The following is a 22099-nucleotide window of genomic DNA, read 5'->3' as shown; positions in this document are numbered from 1 at the left end:
TTGACAAAATTGTATTTCTATAGAAACAAATTTGTATTTGACAAAATTTTATTTCTATAGAAAATTGTGTGAAAATTTTATTTTTATTGAAAATTTTTGTCAAAATTGTTTTTCTGTAGAAAATTTTATCAAAATTTTATTTCTATAGAAAATTTTGTTAAAATTTTTTTCCAAATTTTGAAAATGTCGAAAAGTTTATTTTGATTCTGTTATCAATGCCTAATGCATAATACACAAATAATGTTTTTAGAATTATTTATAGCAAATGCATTCGTTCCATTTATTTAAAGTGCCATAAAAAAACAAATTCTATGCGTTATGCATTCGCATGAAACAGCCGACTCATGTGGCATATCTCTAGCCATTATGATATTAATCTCAATTAAGCAAATATTTATAGCAATTGCCTTATGTTCTGCTCATATCTCTAAACATAATTAGAAAGAAGATAAAATAGTAGGAAATAGAGCTATATATTTAACAAAGTATATTTAGAAAAAGTATGATTTGCATGCACCTCGCTAACATAGGATATTCTAAAAATAAAACCGGGGTCATTGTTCTTATTGAATAACAATATAAATGTACGGTTTTATCGACACCACTTTAGATTGTTTTTCCTTATAATTATTATTAATGCCAATAATGCGACATAAAACAATTTATTTAACAAAAAAAAGCTCCAAGGTATATATTAATAAATTATACAGATCATTCACATATAGTTTGTGGTTGAAAAAAAAAAAACAGAAAAAAACAGAAAAAACAGATGCCGACAATGGATTATTGTCTTTGTCATCGATAGTCATTGTATGCATTGAAGATGCTGCAATTATTCATGGTTAATATCCATATTTCTGTTATGTGCCTTCATTAAGTTAACAGATCTCACAAGGGCTTGGTTACATTTACGGCATCTAAATTTATTCAGTGGCGAAAAAAACTCCAAGGTATGTGAATTATGAAAAAATTTCCAAAATTTCTTTGGCCTTGTGATTACCTTGTTATGGTTTTTGGCTCTTTCTACAATAGATATTTTGGCTTAATTTAAAAAATAAAAACTTCATTTGAAAATTCAACCATAAAATAAGAGGTGTGAATTAAATTGCGAAATCATTAAAATTAAAAAAGAAAGAAAAAACAAGTTGAGCTATTTGCACAACATTTTAAGTAAACAAACAAAATTTATTTTCACCATATTTAATTGACTATTCAAGAAATTGCTTTTCATTATTTTTTTTTATTATTAAAAATAATTTTTTTAATTGGCTTTTTGGATAATTTTCCATCATATGTAATATAATTTTCCGCATCAAAAACATTTATATGAAAAAGAGTAAAATAAATATTTTAGCACATTTCTCATATTTGAATGATGGCCTTTAGAAATTGAAACGTTATTGTCTTGCAATCGAAAAAGGAATTGCTGTCACACAGAAAATAAATGACATGGAACCCAAGTGGATAGAAAAATTCTTTATGGACAAAAAAAAAAAAATTGGACATTTTCCATAAACTAAAATTGGCAATGCATTACAATTGCATATAGGTGAGGTGTATGTCATTTATATCCGTTTTCGAAAAAAACCAGCCATCCCCCCCCAACTATAAATCTTCAGCTATGTGGAGCAATTTATGAATAATTATAATTGCGTTGTTGGATTCATTACGTAATCCAAGACTGGAGAATAACAGTTGTTTGCTTTTTTTTATATACAATAGCGCTATTTAGAAGTGCAAATTATTTTCCATTTTTATCATTTGCTTGCCTCATTTTATACAAGCTCTTAGTGACGATCGTCAGCTTATTTTTTCTATTCAATCCTATCACGCACAATTTGTGTAATCATCATCATTTTTGAAAGTTTCATGTTAGAAAAGTGTTAACTTTTACTAAGCCCATTTAGAGAAGAAAACACGTAATCGTTATTGGAGAAAAAAATTGTAAAGCTTAAATAATTTATATAATAAAAAATTTGAATTTTTTAAGTAAAAATTATTAATTTCTAAAATGAATGCATATAATGGAACATATTTTTCTGAACTAATGCAAGTTGTGTTGCATCTTTTCGATTCTGCCACAACTTTTTAAGAGAGATTTGGTTGCCTCATCGGAAACCTGGATCGGTAAAGGCTGGTCCCTGGTGTGTTAAGAATCGTTTCATTTTGGCCATGCGATCTGTCACAAGAAAGCCAAAAGTTTTGCAATATATTGAACAATATATTATAATTATAATTGTATTTCAGTAAATGTATATGCGGATCCTTACTAAGAGTCATAATGCGTAGTTTTCTCGGCGTCAGGCATTTGAACTTTTGAACTTCTCAACACTTTGGAACCATTTCTCTCTCTTGGTTTGCACGGACAAACGCCAAAGTACCAAATAAAGTAAAGTAAAAAAGAGTCGATTTATATGTGGGGACAATGTAGTCGACTTTTTTTTAAATACAGACTTTTAGATATAAGACAAATATGCGATACCATTTTAAAGATAATTACATTGTGACTTTCTAATAGAAGCCTTCGATTCTAAAAGAGGCTTGTGAAAATCGACTGTATCGATTTTCACAAGCCTCTTTTAGCGAATCTTTCCTAAGAAAATGTTTTTCGCCATGGACAGACATAGATTCTCGGAGCGAGTCATTATCGATGTGTATGGCCTGTCTTTGTCCTGATGGAACACAATTCCTCTCCTATACGTATTTGGCGATTGGTTCTTCAAGCCGTCCAATGGTTGATAGTATAGTTCCATGATATGAGTTTTGCCGTATGCGAGCATCTCATAGTAGATAATTCCCTGCCAACTCAACCAAACACGCCAGCCGTTTATCCTGGCTTGGCCACCATTTCCATCGGTTAAACGCTTTTCGCTTAACTATGTCGTAATTGATTGATAGAAATGGGCGATTCTCAGAAGGCGGGTACGCGGTCAATGAGTTTTGTTTTTGGTTTTCAACTGGTGGAGTTTTGGAGTTTTCGATTGGTTCCAAACGGATTTTAAACAATCTTGAGCTCAATCATACATAATAAATAAATAAAATTTTGAAATAATTTTCTATAGAAATAAAATTTTGATAACATTTCTATAGAAATAAAATTTTGATAACATTTCTATAGAAATAAAATGTTGACAAAATTTCTATAGAAATAAAATGTTAACAAAATTTTCTATAGAAATAAAATTTTGACAAAATTTTCTATAGAAATAAAATTTGGACAAAATTTTCTATAGAAATAACATTTTGACAAAAAATTTCTATAGAAATAAAATTTTAATAAAATTTTCTATAGAAATAAAAGTTTTAAACAATTTTCTACAAAAATAAAATTTTCTATAGAAATACAATTTTGACAAAATTTTCTATAGAAATAAAATTTTAAAAATAATCTATAGAAATAATATCTTGATAACATTTCTATAGAAATAAAATTTTGACAAAATTTTGTATAGAAATAAAATTTTGACAAAATTTCTACAGAAATAAAATTTTGACAAAATTTCTATAGAAATAAAATTTTGACAAAATTTTCTATAGAAATAAAATTTTGACAAAATTTTCTATATAAATAAAATTTTGACAACATTTTCTATAGAAATAAAATTTTAACAAAATTTGCTATAGAAATAACATTTTGACAAAATGTTCTGTAGAAATAACATTTTGATAAAAATTTTCTTTAGAAATTAAGTTTTGATAAAAGTTTTTGTAGGAATAACATTTTGACAAAAGTTTTTATAGAAATAAAATTTTGACAAATGTTTCTATAGAAATAAAATTTTGACAAAATTTTCTATAGAAATAAAATTGTGACAAAAATTTCTATAGAAATAAAATTTTGACAAAACTTTCTATAGAAATTAAATTTTGACAAAAATTTCTATAGAAATAAAATTTTGACAAAATTTTCTATAGAAATAAAATTTTGATAACATTTTCTATAGAAATAAAATTTTGATAACATTTTCTATAGGAATAAAATTTTGACAAAATTTTCTATAGAGATAAAATTTTGATAAAATCTTCCATAGAAATAAAATTTTAACAAAAATTTTCTATAGAAGTAAACTTTTCACAATAATTTTTATAGAAGTAAAATTTTGACAAAATTTTCTATAGAAATAAAATGTTGACCGAATTTTTTCTATAGAAATAAAATTTTGACAAAATTTTCTATAGAAATAAAATTTTGACAAAATTTTCTATAGAAATAAAATTTTGACAAAATTTTTTATAGAAATAAAATTTTGATAAAATTTTCTATAGAAATAAAATGTTAACAAAATTTTCTATAGAAATAAAATTTTGACAAAAATTTCTATAGAAATAAAATTTTGACAAAATTTTCTATAGAAATAAATTTTTTTAAAATTATTTATAGAAATAAAATTTTGAAAATATTTCCTATTGAAATAAAATGTTGACAAAATTTTCCAAAGAAATAAATTTTGGACAAAATTTTCTATAGAATAAAATTTTCTATAGAAATAAAATTTTGAAAAAATTTTCTATAGAAAAAAAATTTTGACAAATTTTTCTATAGAAATAAAATTTTGACAAATTTTTCTATCGAAGTAAAATGTTGACAAAATTTTCTATAAAAATAAAATGTTTAAAAAATTTCTGTAGAAATAAAATTTTGAAAAAAAAATTCTATAGAAATAAAATTTTGAAAAAAAAAATCTATAGAAATACAATTAAAAAAAAATCTATAGAAATAAAATTTTCACAAAATTTTCCATAGAAATAAAATTTGGACGAAAAGTTTCTATAGAAATAAAGTTTTGACAATAAAATAAAATTTTGAAAAAAAAAATCTATAGAAATAAAATTGTGAAAAAAATATTCGATTATTTTTGACTCGAGTGGCAACCGTGAATATATCCCCTAAATATAAAAATAACATTTCATCTTCGTATTGATCAATCACGCAATTTTATTTCTTAATGATTTAGAAGTAAATTTTCTTTTATAACCCAGGAAAAAATCGTCGCCAAAAAAGTTGTGAAAATGTTCTTTTTGGATCCGGAATTTAACATGGGTTTGTCATAGGACGGATGTCCACCATTTCAACGTCCGTTGCACTGAATATGCATCACTTCTTAAGATATGATCGGAATTCAGGGGTTTGGATGTGAAGTAAAAAATTCTGTGCTATTTTGATAAATAAATAATTTTTACAATTTTCTATGATTTTTAATGTATTCTAAAATATTTGACTTCAAATATTTTCAAAAATTCGCAAATTTCTAGACTGGATTTAGTATTTTTTTTTTTACATAATTTAAATAATTTGTATTATTTTATTAACCTAAACTCAGCTTTTAACCTATTTTAAACAAAGAACTATTTTATTAAAAGAACTTCGTGAATATTTAAAATAAAGAACATCTTTGGAAGTACTTTTAAATTTGCGCCCTTAGAAGTACAGTCGAAGCTCTGTTTAACGAATATCCCATTTAGCGAAAATCCAATTTAACGAATGTCAAAATTCTTAACATTTAGTATTCTAAATAACGAACAATTGAACAAAATTTACGTTCGATTTAACGAAAAGGCTTTTAATCTTAAGAAAATAAAATCAAAAAATCAGCAATATATGACGATTGTGAGAATGGCTTAAGTCCTTAGGAAATGTCCACAAAGTACGGCATTCCCAAGATATTTAAATTCCATTAAAATGTTTGAAAACACATATTCAATGGTCGGGTAACTGGTCCCGCCGGGTAAGTGGTCCCGCAGCTTCGCTACGGGAAATGTATCTACAACAGAGCCGGTGCAGGACTACTCCCTGGTGTGAATAGACCAGTTCCAGTTCTGGCCGAAACGTATGGAAGGGACCGGTCACTTCAACACGGGTTTGTCATTGACGGGGATAAATTTACACTGCAGGCCACGGATTGGACTCATTCCAAACTACATGACCTGGGAGAACTTAGTAGGACTAGACAGGTCCTCATGAACCAGTCTGGGACAAACCCTTAGGTACCGGAATTATTTTGATCATCCAAATTGCACCAGAAAGAAAAACTTTTGGACTATGTTGGCCCATAGGTACATGTCTAGATCAAATAAAATTTTAAAATAATGAGAGTATAGAAATCAATAAAATATATGAAAATTTAAAAACTACGACAAACACGAGCACTGGTACTAGTCCTGTGATAGGTCCGTTAGTGGCAATATTTCGTAGGATTGCCAGTTGGACAAGTGGTGAATTTTTCTCTTAATAATGAGTGCTACCCGATTCTATATTTAGCTCAATAACAAGGAACCTTCGTCTTTTAGCTGAAGAGAAACTATAAAATACACAGGAATGTCAACATCATTAGTGAGAGGGATAAACTACCCCTGAAAAATTTTTTGGTGCTTGGTCGAAACGGCAATCTAGCGTTGAGAGTACATCTATGCCGGCAGGAGCAGCAGAGTAATGGTGTATGTAGGACGTTTTAGGAAGATGTTACTATGAACACTACCTATGCCTGGCCCATCTTGAAACCGGGGACTGGAAACAAATTATGCAATTCGTCTAAGAAGTTAAGAGCACACAAATTATGACATGGGTGTATATAGGCCCCCATACGACAACGAATCTTGGATCCTCTTTTCAATCTAACCTAACCTAGATATATCAAGTTCATCAGGATTATTTTAAGTATTATTTTTTAAGTATCTCTGTGCTTTAATTTTTTTCAAATGATTATGAATTTTTACTCATCTGGTAAAAAAACTACGATTTTCAATAAAAGTTAACATTTAATATTCCCGTTCGATTTAACGAATTTTTCAAAATAACGAAAGAGCCTGACAATATATCGTTCGTTAAACCGAGCTTCGACTGTACTTCCATTTTGTTTTTTTTTTTGCTGGGAAATACAAGGTGACCGAACTTCCATTTCCATTTATCGAGTATTTAGAAGAAGATTTGCACTGGATATGAATTTTTCAATTTTTAAATTATTACGGATTTTCTAAAGTGGAGCCTATTACATTATTTTTGCCATAAAAAACTTGTCAACAATTTTTTTTGGTGGGTTTGAGGAATTTTCATTTAAATTGGTGGACGAAAGCTCCACAATAGACATATATTTAGTAGTCAGTCAACCTTTGAGGTTCAACGTTCAACCGATCCACAAAACTATTAGAAAGTTTTTGTTTTAGTAAAAAGTCCGTTTCGATTTCTACAACGTAAGATAAATAACGTCATGTATTTTTACTATATCTAATATTTGCTTTCATGGTTGTTGTTGTTTTATTCGATATTGTATATTTAAACTTTTTTTTAAATCAAAATAAGTGACTTTGATTGTTTACCTCATATACATAATTAAATATTTATAAACATCAATTAGCTAATATAGAATGCACGATTTGTAAAAAGAACAAAAAAAGACTACAATTTGTTTTGTATGACAAAATAAAACATTTTGAGAATTAATTTATAGCATTTATTTAATTAGTAATATATAGGTTATAAAGAAATATTACCTATACACACACATATTGCCTGAGCTTTGTAAATAAACTTAGTTAAACTATCGTGATTAGAAGTGATTTAGTTGATATTTTTGTAAGCCAATTTAGTTGTGATGATTGTTGGAAATTAATTTAACGATATGTGCTTCTCTTCTCTGTGATGTGATTTGCTTGCTTCATTTCTTTAAATGAGCGATGGAAATAAAAAGAAAAGAAACCAAATGCATGTTTCAAAGTGGCATGCTTCCTTTAACTAATCGATTGAATTTTTTTTCTTTTTTTGGTTAGACAAAGTTGTCAATTTGTTTTTTGTTTTCTTTTTGTAAATAATTATCATTTTTTTAATATGAAGTTTTATCTTAGTTTTTTTTAATTGCTTTATCTTTTGTCTGTGTGTGCTGTTATATCGAATTTCTCTTTTATAATTATTTTTTGAGAGTTGCTAATTAATTAATTAACAAAAAAAAATACAAACAAATAACTTCAACTATAATTACCAGCAAATCCAATGAGTTAACGGAAAATTTATTATATTCCGTTTTTTTCCTATTTTTTATCTCGTTATTTTTGTTTCGTATCCATGTGTCCATGTGAGTCGTCTTTATAATAGCTTCTTCTTGTTTTTTTATTTGTGTTTTATTCTCCAACCAACTGACCGACAAACCAACCAAATACCATCATCACATATCAACCAACCACAACTATTATTGTCCACAACCATGATATTGTTCTCTCTCCAATTGTTTGTCGTCGTCTCCATATGTTCTAACAAAATACAAAAGGAACATCCAACATCCCCCTTTCCTGTATCAAAATTTAGCACATGTAACAAAAACAAAAATAGTAAGTCCGTGTATAGCCATCTCGAAAGAAGAGCGGGGGAGCGAATAATATCTAGACCAGCTGAAAGTGTTATTGTTACATTTTACAAAGAACCATAAACACAAATATAGGAAAGTATTGTCTTGAAATCGACCACCTTCACCATAGAAGCGGCCAAAACAAAAACCAACACTTGCTCCAAATTGAGGAAATAACGTTATGGATCGTAGCATGGATTCCATTGGCAGCTGTTCTTTAGATGTTGATGCCGAGTCATCTGATATATCAGGTATTAAAAAAAAAACAACAAACAAACAAAACCAATGCAAAAGCAACAATCAATCAAACAAACCAATCTAAACCCATCAACCTACAAATCAATCAACCAGCAACTATCAAAATACCTAATAAGTTTATTTTTGTACAGAATGAAGTGCATTAATAAAATTGTAAATGGAACATTTATTCCCGCTTAAAGTCAAGGAAAAACAAACCAACATATAATTTATACTATATAGTGAAACACACACACACATACAAGGGAATATGGTATTGGGTAATATAATTTTCTTATCGATATTAAATAATTTGCTTTAAAGATTGGATTGATGGTAACTAACATAATTATTTTACTGAGCGATACCCCCATATCGATACACATCACCATGGATTGAATATTATAATTTCGTAAAGGTTAATTGATAATACAAAAGATGGTGGATTTTTTGCAGATAGGATCAAATGGCACGGTGGCCAAAATTTAATTTAAAATTTCCACGTATGGAGACCACACATATTCAGGAATTATTAGAACCATTTTTTCAGCATTTTATTTCTTTATAGCCCATTCACATTAGGATCGAAATCTACTAAAAGTGGATTTGAAATCCCTTTTTTATAAGACAAATGACAGTTGAAATCTAGTTAAGGTGGATTTTGGAAGTGTAATGTGAATGAGGTATTAGAAAATTTTGTCAAAATTTTATTTCTCTTGAAAATCTTGTCAAAATTATATTTCTCTAGGAACTTTTGTTAATATTTTATATATATATAAAAAATTTTGCCAAAATTTAATTTTTATAGAAAATTTTGCCAAAATTTTATTTCTATAGGAAATTTTGTCAAAATTTTATTTCTATATAAAATTTTACCAAAATTTTATTTTTATAGAAAATTTTTTCAAAATTATATTTCTATAGAAAATTTTGCCAAAAAAATGTCAAAATTTACATATACAATTTTGTCAAAATTTTATTTCTATAAAAAATTTTGTGAACATTTTTGTCTATCGAACATTTTGTCCAAATCTTATTTCTATAGCAAATTTAGTCAAAATTTACTTCTATAGAAAATTTGGTGAAAATTGTATTTCCATAGAAAATTTTGTCAAATTTTTTTCTATACAAAATTTTGTTACAATTTTTTTCTATAGAAAATTTTGTCAAAATCTTTTCTATAGAAAATTTTGTCAAAATTTACTTCAATAGAAAATTTTGTCAAAATTTTATTTCTCTAGGAACTTTTGTCAAAATTTTATTTCTCTGGAACTTTTGTCAAAATTTTATTTTTATAGATAATTTTGCCTAAATGTTATTTCTATAGAAAATTTTGCCTAAATTTTATTTCTGTAGAAAATTTTATTTCTATAGAAGACTTTGCCAAAATTTTATTTCTATAGACAATTTTGTCAAAATTTACTTCTATAGAAAATTTGGTCAAAATTGTATTTCCATAGAAAATTTTGTCAAATTTTTTCTATAGAAAATTTTGTTAAAATTTGTTTTCTATAGAAAATGTTTTTTTATAGAAAATTTTGTCAAAATTTACTTAAAAAAAATTGTCAAAACTTTATTTCTATAGAAACTTTTGTTAACATTTTATTTTTGTAGAAAATTTTGCCTTAATTTTATTTCTATAGAAAATTTTGTCAAAATTTTATTTCTATAGAAAACTGTGCCAAAATTTTATTTCTATAGACAATTTTGTCAAAATTTACTTCTATAGAAAGTTTGGTCAAAATTGTATTGTTTTTTCTATAGAAAATTTTGTCAACATTTTTTTCTATAGAAAATGTTGTTAAAATTTTTATACCCTTCATTTTCTATAGAAAATTTTGTCAAAATTTTATTCGATAGAAAATTTGGTCAAAATTGTATTTCCATAGAAAATTTTGTTCAATTTTTTTTCTATAGAAAATTTTGTTAAAATTGTTTCCTATAAAAAATTTTGTCAAAATTTTGTAAAAATTTTTTCTATAGACAATTTTGTCAAAATTTACTTCTATAGAAAATTTGATCAAAATTGTATTTCCATAGAACATTTTATTAATTTTTTTTCTATAGAAAATTTTGTTAAAATCTTTTCTATGGAAAATTTTGTTAAAATTGTTTCCTATAGGAAATTTTGTAAAAATTTTTTCTATAGACAATTTTGTCAAAATTTACTTCTATAGAAAATTTGGTCAAAATTGTATTTCCATAGAAAATTTTATTAATTTTTTTTTCTATAGAAAATTTTGTTAAAATCTTTTCTATAGAACATTTTGTTAAAATCTTTTCTATAGAAAATTTTGTTAAAATTGTTTCCTATAAAAAATTTTGTCAAAATTTTTTCTATAGACAATTTTGTCAAGATTTACTTCTATGGAAAATTTGGTCAAAATTGTGTTTCCATAGAAAATTTTGTCAATTTTTTTCTATAGAAAATTTTGTTAGGTCGAAAACCTTTGTTGTTAGTACCTATCTCATTTAATATCATAATTTATTATGGTTTTAAATTCTTTAATAAATAAAATTTTGTTAAAATTTGTTTTCTATAGAAAATTTTGTTAAAATGTTTTCTATAGAAAATTTTGTCAAAATTTATTTCAATCGAAAATGTTGTCAAAATTTTATTTCTCTAGAAACTTTTGTCAAAAAAATTTTGTCAAAATTTTATTACTACAGAAAACTTTGCCCAAATTTTATTTCTATAGACAATTTTGTCAAAATTTACTTCTATAAAAAATTTTGTCAAAATTTTTTTCTATAAAAAATATTCTCAAAATGTTTTTCTGTAGAAAATTTTGTCAAAATTTTATTTCTACAGAAAATTATGCCAAAATTTTATTTCTATAGACAATTTTGTAAAAATTTACTTCTATAGAAAATGTCAAAATTTACCTCTATATACAATTTTGTCAAAATTTTATTTCTATAAAAAATTTTGTCAAAATTTACTTCTATAGGAAATTTGGTCAAAATTGTATTTCCATAGAAAATTTTTTCTATAGAAAATTTTGTTAAAATCTTTTCTATAGAAAATTTGTCAAAATTTACTTCAATAGAAAATTTTGTCAAATTTTTATTTCTCTAGAAACTTTTGTCAAAATTTTATTTTTATGGAAAATGTTGCCTAAATTTTATTTCCATAGAAAAGTTTGTTAAAATTGTATTTCTATAGAAAACTTAGTCAAAATTTTATTTCTATAGACAATTTTGTCGAAATTTTATTTCTCTAGAAACTTTTGTCAAAATTTTATATCTCTAGAAAATTTTGTCAAAATTTTATTTCTCTAGAAAATTTTGTCAAAATTTTATTTCTCTAGAAAATTTTGTCAAAATTTACTTCAATAGAAAATTTTGTCAAAATTTTATTTCTCTAACAACTTTTGTCAACTTTTTTTTTCGTTAAAATTTTTTCTATAGAAAATTTTGTCAACATCTTATTTCTATAGGAAATTTTGTCAAAATTTTATTTCTATAGAAAATTTTGTCAGAACCACCGTTTTCGCCGAATCTCCCCGTTTTCACTTGACATTGTCGTATGTGATGCACTTTTAATCGCCAGTCACCAACAGCTTTAGAGATGCATGTATTTTGTTGCGATTCAGCAGCGATTTGAATAGAAACCATCGTTGCCATAGTTGGTAGAATTCTTCCAAAAATGCTAGAATTTTTACTGTTTGGTAGTTTGGTAGAATTCTTGATGTTTTGTTAGATTTTACAAAATATTCCACTCCAACTAAGATGTACTTCAATTTTTTATAGCAATAAAATTTTAGCCAAATTTCCTATGGAAACAATTTTGTGAAAATTTTCCATAGAAGTAAAAATTTTTAATAGAAATAAAATATAGGCAAAATTTCTATGGAAATAAAATTTTGACAAAATTTTCTACCGTGATAGAAACACAAACCATTGTTTTTTTTTTTTGCCTGGCACCTATATACGGAACTTCTATTCCTATCCAACCTTATTCAAATGGTTCCAAACGACATTTGGCCTTACATTGCGTGTGTTACTCATTTCTGAGCCCATTTTGTTGCGATTCAGCAGCGATTTGAAAATGGGAGCTCGGTCCATAAGATGTTTTTTTTTTGCCCGGCCCTTTCCAACCAAATTCAACTGTTTCCATAAGACATTTTCAAATATTTGGGCAAACGTCTTGAATTGTCACGTTCAGAAGGAAGAGGTAACTGTTCAAATACCCGGAGATGTCAGACCTTCGCTGAGGTAGCACCTACCTGGTCTCCCTATAGGCAGCCGTCTCTCGTCATCGCTTACAGAAGGTGGTCTTCCCCCAGCACAACGCTGTACTATTGCCTTCTGAACCGCTGCCGTATGTGCCTCCCTCTATGCCATCCTTATTCCCATATCACTATCATGGCCGATGACTTGGTCAATCGATTGTATCTCTTTCCTGAAATCCAAGGAGCCTAGCACATCAGATGGGTATTTATATGAGTTGGCCTAATCGGTGAAGTTAAGGCTCCGATTCGGAAGTAGGGCATAATATAGTGGGTCTCCACACTAAACGTTACAAAATTTTACTATATATCTCGGCAGTGCAATTATTTTGAATTAAAATATCTATTTGCCGATATTTAAATTTTTACTTAAATAATCACTAGGTAGCTATATTTTTTTTTGCATTTCCCCTTTCAAGAGATTAAAGATTATGTTTCGAACTTAAAACACAAATGAAGCCATCTTTATAAAAGAAATTCCAACTTGGAATCATCTTAAAGTTCATTGCCCGTAGCATATTTCTTGGTCTATTCCCCTGTGTGTGTGTGTGTGTGTGTGAACGTCTTTGACCAACGATGGAATACCCACCAGAATGTACATATCATATAAGCCTTTATACACAGCTTTATAAGTTGTTTTTTTCTACTCCACCCAAAACCCACGGCAACACCATCACCCAACTAATATTTTGTCCATGGATGAGTTTTGTTATATTTTTTTGTTTTTTTTATGTTTCTTTAAAAATCACTTGTATTGCATATAAAATGGGTTCACCTTACTTAGAACCTCCCACCACCCAACCCTTCACCTTTTGTAACCATAAATCGGAGTAAATTCCAAATGGCAGAGATAACTCGCACCCATTCAATGCAATGACGTAGTTTGGAAAAGAAAAACGTTATACGTTCCTAAGGATTCCGAAGTACCCCTCCCAAAACAACACTCTCCTACTTTGTAATACTCAAGTCTGTTCAATTCTGAGGGGGTTTTTATGTCCATGTTTTGTTTTTCTTTTTTCTTTTTTTTTTTGTTTAATTTTGTTGTTTTGTTTTTTATTTATTACTCTATTAACTAACACACGATGATGGTACATTGCTACATACTTAAAGAAATATTTTTTTTTGTTTTTATGTTCATATTTTATGTTTATTTGTTGGTTTAAAGTTTAACATCATTTCTATGTAGGCGCAGCAACAAGCAAATCAAATAAATGCTACAACAAAGAGAGTTACAAGAGTCTACCAGGCCGGCCTAGGCCGGTCATATTATTGTCATATTATGCGTGTGTTTGTCCGACACCAGACACCTACCCTGATACCCATATTATTTACCACCAACCGATTAGCTTTGGTGGGTTATTTTTTCATATCTAGCACAATTCTACCCACTTGTATATACTTTTTGGTATCCAATGGTATATCCTAACATTTAAACACAGGGCTGCTTATCCACTGGCCTAGAAGTATTGATGAGACTACACCTTTTAGGAATTATTTCAATTTACTTAATTTTTTTTAATAGTATGTTCGTTTACACTCACCTAGTATATAGAGAAGCCAACACGCTTGTAGTGGTTAGAGGGCACTGATATTTATATTTTTTTCTTTTTTTTTTGTGGGGTTTTTAGGTCTTGTGGACAATTGTAAAGAAATTTTCTCTGGCACTCGAACATGCAGACAAATGTTTGTTCATTAAATATTTGAAGGATATTTCTTACGCCAAGTCGCTGACCTATTTGAAAAGAGTCCTTTATACATACCCACATATAAAAAACTTGGCTATTTTAAGTTCGTTTTTAGTTGGTTCAAATTGAACCAATTGTATTTTTCATTCAAAGGTGATAGTTGAACAGTTCTTAGGGAAAAAAAATTCTTTGGGCAAATTTAACTAAAAGGAAATATTAAAATAATTTTTCAAATAAATGATTTTTAAAATAAATATTTTTTAATTTATTTTAGATTGTGCGAAATATATGTAAGGGCCTGCCGTTTGCCTCTATGAGTTTGTGGTTCATTTAGTGTATTGACAAAAATTGTAAACAATTGCCAACAACCAACTGTGACCGAAATCCAAAGTTGTCTTCTTAGTAAAAACATAAACATTTTTTTCCTGATTCAATCACTAAATTAATTGATCCAATTAATTTTTTAATCACGAAAATCATATTATCAATCACAGTTTTAATTGGGCATAAAAAATACTTGATTAAAATTAATTGATTTGATTTAAAAATTTCAATTAATTTTTTAATTGATTCAATTAAAAATTTTATTTATTTATTTAATTTTATTTAATTGATGTTGATTGCAAAAGTCAATCAATTTCTTGAATTAAAAATGTGACTATTTTCTATTACTTTCTTATCTGACTTTGTGTTTTAATTTGATTAAATAATTGATTGTATCAATTTTTTGTTGTAATTAAAAATTTTCAATCATTGGCTTAATTAATTGAATGCTTCTATCTTGATTAAAAAGTTAATTGTATCAATTAATTTATTAATTGACAATTTTTTCAACTGCAAACAACTTTTTAATTGGAAATATTTTGGTGATATTTTTCTGTGTAGTTGTCAATACGAAATTTTTATCAAATCTTATGGATTATTTGACTCCATGAAAAATTATCCAAATGAAGAAATACCCCAAAAAAAATTAAATGAAATTTGGTTAATTTTTTTTTAATAAAATTGAGATTTTTTCGTTTCGACGCATTACCCAGCAAAAACTCTCGTTACAACATAATCTTGGATTTAACTTAGTTCAAAATTGATATGGACTATGGACATCTTGTTTACTTTCGCAATGACATGCAGCATTACCAAGAGCTAAATTGGTAATGCTGCAAGCGAAAAGTTGGATAATTCGTGATTCCCCCTAAAATTAAAAAAAATAATATAAATTCAAAAAAAAAAATTCAAATTTTTTTATGCAAAATTTATTATCCTCATATCTGCTAAACTACACTGAAAAAACAGTGAACCAAAAAAAAAAATTAGTTAATTTTAGAAAATTTTAACTAAACTGTACAAATACAAACTCAGATGTCACTCTGACTTCATAAAAAAATATGTAAATAATTTTCGTCAAATTCAAAAAAAAAATTGTAGACAAAATTATTATTTTTTACTTATTAAAGAAAATTTCGTAGTTTGAAAAATTGGAGTTTAAAATTGCAAAAATATCTTTAGTGCCATACGAAGTTCAAGATGTATGCATTATTGGCAAAATTTACAAAGTTTAAGAAATTCTGAATAAATCCATGAACTAAAATAGAATTAAATCGGCTTTAGTGAACTATAGGTTTCACTTTTTTTGAGTGTAAGCGTTCTAGAGCGAAAAGGTGGATAATTCGTGATCACCCCCTAAAATTAAAAACTTGAATACAAATTCTAAAAAATTCAAATTTTTTATGAAAAATTTATTTTGCTCATGTCTCCTAAACTAGAGCGAAAAGGAGTATAACTCGAGATCACCTCCTAAAAATAAAAAAAATCTATGCAAGTTCTAAAAAAATAAAATTTTTATATGAAAAACTGTTTTTGCTCACATCTCCTAAACTAAGCGTCCTAGAGCGAATAGAAGATTAATTCGTAATCACCCCAAAAATTTAAAACAAAATCCATCCAAATTCTAAAAAAAAAATTAAAATTTTTATATGAAAAATTTATTTTGTTCATATCTCCCTAACTAAGCGTCATGAAGCGAAAAATAAGTAAATTTGTGATCACCCCCAAGAATAAAAAAAATATCCATCTAAATAAAAAAAAATCAAATTTTTATATGGAAAACTTTTTTTGCTCATATCTTCTAAACAAAGCGTCCTAGAATAAAAAGGAGGTTAATTCGTTTTCACCCCCAAAATTTAAAAAAATCAATATAAATCCCATAAAAAATCCACAGTTTATACGAAAAACTTTTTTTTTTTTGCTCATATATTCTAAACTAAGGGCGTTTTCGTTTCGCAAAAAATATGTTGCCTTGGTGTTACGCTACTTTTTTTGTATTTTCGCCCAAATGATAGTGTCATGCCAAAGTTATTATTAATCCATAACATTTTGAGGGATACAGGATCCAAAATCTATGACAGTGTCCTTCATATGTGGCAATCAATTTCGAGAATGTTGCACCTTTTTTCCCAATCGAAATCGCCATAAGAGTCCTAGAGCGACAAGGGGAATAATTCGTGATAACCCCCAAAAATTAAAAAAAATCAATCCAGAAAATAAACACAAATGTATTTGCTACATGGTAGTATTCATGAAAATCAAATGTATGAGAACCGAAACCGTATAGCGATGGTAATTTTATTCCAGAAATAGCCCTCGCAGTCGCTTTCGTCTGTTCATAAACATACGGTATGGCTCCAGCTTTTACTATTCTACCGAAAATGGTAGATTTTTTACTGTTTTTTAATAGTAATAAAATTTTGAAAAAGTTTTCTATAGAAATAAAATTTTGACAATTTTCTATAGAAATGACAAAATTTAAAATTTTTACAAAAATTTCTATACAAATAAAAATTTGAAATAAATAAAATTGTGACAACAATGTTCTATAGAATTAAAATATTGACAACAATTTTCTATAGAAATACAATTTTGACAATAAATCTTCTATACAAATAAATTTTGAGACAAATTTCTATAAAAATAAAATTTTGACAACAATTTTCTATAGAAATACAATTTTGACAACATTTTCTATAGAAATAAAATTTTGACAACAATTTTCTGTAGAAATAAAATTTTGACAAAAATTTTCTATAGAAGCAAAATTTTGACAAACATTTTCTATAGAAATAAAATTTTGACAAAATGTTCTATAGAAATAAAATTTCGACAAAATTTTCTATAAAAATAAAATTTCAGAAAATTTTCTATAGAAATAAAATTTCAGAAAATTTTCTATAGATATAAAGTTTTGACAACATTTTCTATAGAAATAAAATTTTGACCAAATTTTCTATAGAGATAAAATTTTTACAAAATTTTCTATAGCAGTAAAATTATGAGAAAATTTCCTATAGAAATAAAATTTTGACAACAATTTTCTATAGAATTAAAATTTTGACAAAATTTTCTATAGAAAAAAAATTTTGACAATTTTCTATAGAAATTTGTCAAAATTTTATATCTATAGAAAATTTTGCCAAATTTTCTACAGAAATAAAATGTTGACAAAATTTTCCATAGAAATAAAATTTTGACAAAATTTTCCATAGAAATAAAATTTTGACAAAATTTTCTAAGAAATAAAATTTTGAAAAAATTTCCAAAGAAATAAAATGTTGACAAAATTTTCCGTAGAAATAAAATTTTGACAAAAATTTTCTATAGAAATAAAATTTTGACAACAATGTTCTATAAAAATAAAATTTTAACAAAATTTTCAATAAAAATAAAATTTTGACAAAATTTTCTATAGAAATAAACTTTTGACAAAATTTTCTATAAAAATAAAATTTTGACAAAATTTTCTATAAAATAAAAATTTTACAAAATTTTCTATAGAAATAAAAATTATGACAAAATTTTCTACAGAAATAAAATTTTGACAAAATTTTCTATAGAAATAAAAATGTTAACAAAATTTGCTATAGAAATAAAAATTTTGACAAAATTTTCTATAAAAATAAAAATTTTGACAAAATTTTCTATAGAAATAAAAATTTTGAGAAAATTTTCTATAGAAAAAAATTTTTGACAAAATTTTCTATTGAAATCAAATTTTGACAAAATTTTCTATAGAAATCAAATTTTGACAAAATGTTCTATAGAAATAAAATTTCGACAAAATTTTCTATAGAAATAAAATTTCAGAAAATTTTCTATAGATATAAAGTTTTGACAACATTTTCTATAGAAATAAAATTTTGACCAAAATTTTCTATAGAAATAAAAGTTTTACAAAATTTTCTATAGCAATAAAATTATGAGAAAATTTTCTATAGAAACAAAATTTTTACAATTTTCTATAGAAATAAAATTTTGCCAAATTTTCTACAGAAATAAAATGTTGACAAAATTTTCCATAGAAATAAAATTTAGACAAAATTTTCTATAGAAATAAAATTTTGACAAAATTTTCCATAGAAATAAAATTTTGACAAAATTTGCTAAGAAATAAAAAAAATTTCCAAAGAAATAAAATGTTGACAAAATTTTCCATAGAAATAAAATTTTGACAAAAATTTTCTATAGAAATAAAATTTTGACAACAATGTTCTATAAAAATATAATTTTGACAAAATTTTCTATAGAAATAAACTTTTGACAAAATTTTCTATAAAAATAAAATTTTGACAAAATTTTCAATAGAAGTAACATTTTGACAAAATTTTCTATAGAAATAAAATTTTGACAAAATTTTCTATAGAAATAAAATTTTGACTAAATTTTCTATAAAAATAAAATTTTGACAAAATTTTTTATAAAAATAAAATTTTGACAAAATTTTTTATAGAAATAAAATTTTACAAATTTTCTATAGAAATAAAAATTTTGACAAAATTTTCTATAGAAATAAAATTTTTACAAAATTTTCTATAGAAATAAAATTTTGACAAAATTTTCTATAGAAATCAAATTTTGACAAAATTTTCCATAGAAATAAAATTTTGACAAAATTTTCTATAGAAATAAAATTTTGACAAAATTTTCCATAGAAATAAAATTTTGACAAAATTTTCCATAGAAATAAAATTTTGACAAAATTTTCTATAGAAATAAAATTTTGACAAAATTGGCATGGTTCACTCCAAAGGCAGACACTTACGTTAAACTTAAGGACAGTTTATGGATATACCTCCTCCAGCAAATCAGTTTAGAATATAACTTTCCCTAGTAAGAATTATGGAAGTGTTCTACCAGCAAGAGCAATGCGCTAAAGCTCACATAGCTCAAAATGTCTACTGGTTGTTGGCAAAGTTTTAAAATTTTTTTTAGTTTGATCACGAATTAAGAATATCTGGATAAAATCAGTAAACACTAGAAGATAATGAAAGTAACAAATTCCTCGTTCAAGGAACTTTTCAACATTCTGTCACTGTAGGCTTGCTTTCCATATAATTTTATTGCACTTTCTCTTAGAAACAGCTTTCCTATTAAACCAAAAAGCTTTCCTTTCTCAAAATCTTGATTGCTTTAGGGGGATTTCCAACTATTTATTTACTCTCTGGTTCAAGGGTTTCTTTTTTAAGCCTTTTAGGTATTTAAAACAATTTATGGTTTAATGTTTTATTTATTTATTTATTTGAACAACGTAGTATTTAATTTCAAGTCATCGATATAAGGTTTACACCCAATTAGCCTTGTATTATTATTATTATTATTATGGTGGCACTATATTATTAATGAATTGAATTGTAATTTTTAATACCCACATTCTATTTTGCACTTCTTATTTTGTTTTTTTTTCGTATAATAAAAAATTTTAGATACCAGTGGCAGTTTAAATTTCCCCACCCCCATCTCCATCAAGGACATTACACGTGAATTCACAGCCAACATACGTGAACGGTGTTCACTACAGACCGTGAAAAATAATACCACAGCTTATGTAGATCCTGTCACAGGACAAGTGTGCATCGCACTAACAACACAACCGCCCACAACAGGAACGGTGAACAATAACCATACGACCACAGTGGAGTCGCACAATAAAACGACACCGACCATCGGCACCACGAATCTCTTATCACCCCAAACGCCCATCGATACATACGACAAGAAACCAAGCTATTTGAATTTAGCCTGTTGTGTTAACGGCTATTCGAATATAACCACATACGATTCGAAAATACGACAAGACATCAATAAGTCACGTGAAGTCTCACCCATACGACCCTCGTCCAGTAGTTTACAGTATTGCAAGAAGAGTAATTCTTTGGCACCACCCGTATTGTTGACCATGCCTAATGTTAATGTAACATCTCCGCATCACCATCATCATCATCATATGGCTTCGAATGGTGGCATTATGACAACCATAGGAACCAAATACTCGATTATTGAGAATAACAATCATACACAAAATGGTGGCAGCGATAGTCTTCACAATTTAAGTGTGGGTGGTGATGATGGTGGTGGCGGTAGTTCATCTTCGTCTACGCGTAGCTTTATACAACAACGTGTGGAGAGATTATATGGGCCTGGTGCTTTAGCTCAAGGCTTCTATAGTCCCAAAAAGACTAGGGATTCACCACAACGATTGAATCGTTCACAGACTTGTGAGAATGGTGGTGGCGGTGTTGGCAGTGCCACATCAGAGCTGGCTCGTAAATTCCAAGAATTATCGCCAAGCAAAGACTATAGTAAGTTCCGTGAGAAAACCTCTACAAATGGTAGACCTTCGATACCGGCCAGTTTGTCCTCTTCGGCAGCGGATAATTTAAATACGGAAAACAATAATATTGATTTACCATGTTTGAGACATTTATCACAAGAATTTAGAGCTCAATTACCCATGGTGTCACCCAAGAGAAATTTCTCCAGAAGTTCCCCTGGTAGGGAGCTTAATTCCACCATTACAACAACAGCAACAACAACACAAAATTATAGCACAAGTAATGGCACTACAAGTAATTCAATCACCAGTACTACAACAACAACAACCACAATTAATAACCACCAACCCCAACACACCATCATCATAAAAGATCAAAAGTCACAAAATCTTAATTCATCCGATATAGGTGAGAAGTCTGTAGATGTCGATGAAGTAGATCGTCAGATACCTAGGGATCGTACAGAGGAATTACATACACCAACAAAACTACCCCCAGCACCACCGCAATCATCATCCACGTCATTATCATATTCGGCCCCTATCAAATCTCCAAAGGGCGAAATAGTTTTAGAATCAAATTCCCAAATTTCTCAAGAGACTGGTCCCAGCGTAAGCATTAATGTGTCCCCCACTACCACCAGCACCACTTCCACGAGTAATGGTTCAGTGGTCCCTGTTAAAGATGCCCATTTCTTCCTGCAACAATTGAAAAGTGAACAAAATCGTTTGCTAGAAATGGCAGCAGTGGCTGAGAAATATTTAGATGCTCTAACGGTAAGTTTCTAGATCAATTTTTTTTAGTTTTCTTTATTATTAATATAAAAATAAATTGTCAACGTTTCATAGCTTTTAATCATAATAATGACCATACATACTCATATACATATAAATTTCAAAAAATTTTCAGAGCAATCCAGATATAACCGAGGACACCTTGGGCCTTTTACGTTCAGCATCGGGTAAAGCCCGTCTATTAGTATCACAAAAAATGAAACAATTTGAGGG

General features: G+C 27.2%; 1 protein-coding gene across 3 annotated transcripts in view; it reads left to right on the top strand.

Moving 5' to 3' along the window:
* Positions 1 to 22099, top strand: part of vlc (disks large-associated protein 2) — a 53437-nt gene that overhangs the window by 22751 nt on the left and 8587 nt on the right. For 2 of the 3 annotated variants that reach the window (XM_075309749.1, XM_075309750.1), the window contains exons 3-5: positions 8259 to 8587; positions 20244 to 21868; positions 22002 to 22098. In XM_075309749.1, the coding sequence (XP_075165864.1) occupies positions 8518 to 8587; positions 20244 to 21868; positions 22002 to 22098 (1792 nt within the window). In that variant the 5' untranslated portion in view covers positions 8259 to 8517. The remainder of the gene's footprint in view (positions 1 to 8258; positions 8588 to 20243; positions 21869 to 22001; position 22099) is intronic. The other variant, XM_075309751.1, reaches the window with a different exon arrangement.

This window comes from Haematobia irritans, chromosome 5 (assembly GCF_050003625.1).
Source record: "Haematobia irritans isolate KBUSLIRL chromosome 5, ASM5000362v1, whole genome shotgun sequence".
NCBI lineage: Eukaryota > Metazoa > Arthropoda > Insecta > Diptera > Muscidae > Haematobia > Haematobia irritans.
The sequence above is the reverse complement of the archived record's forward strand: the minus strand, read 5'-3'. Positions and strand labels throughout refer to the sequence as shown.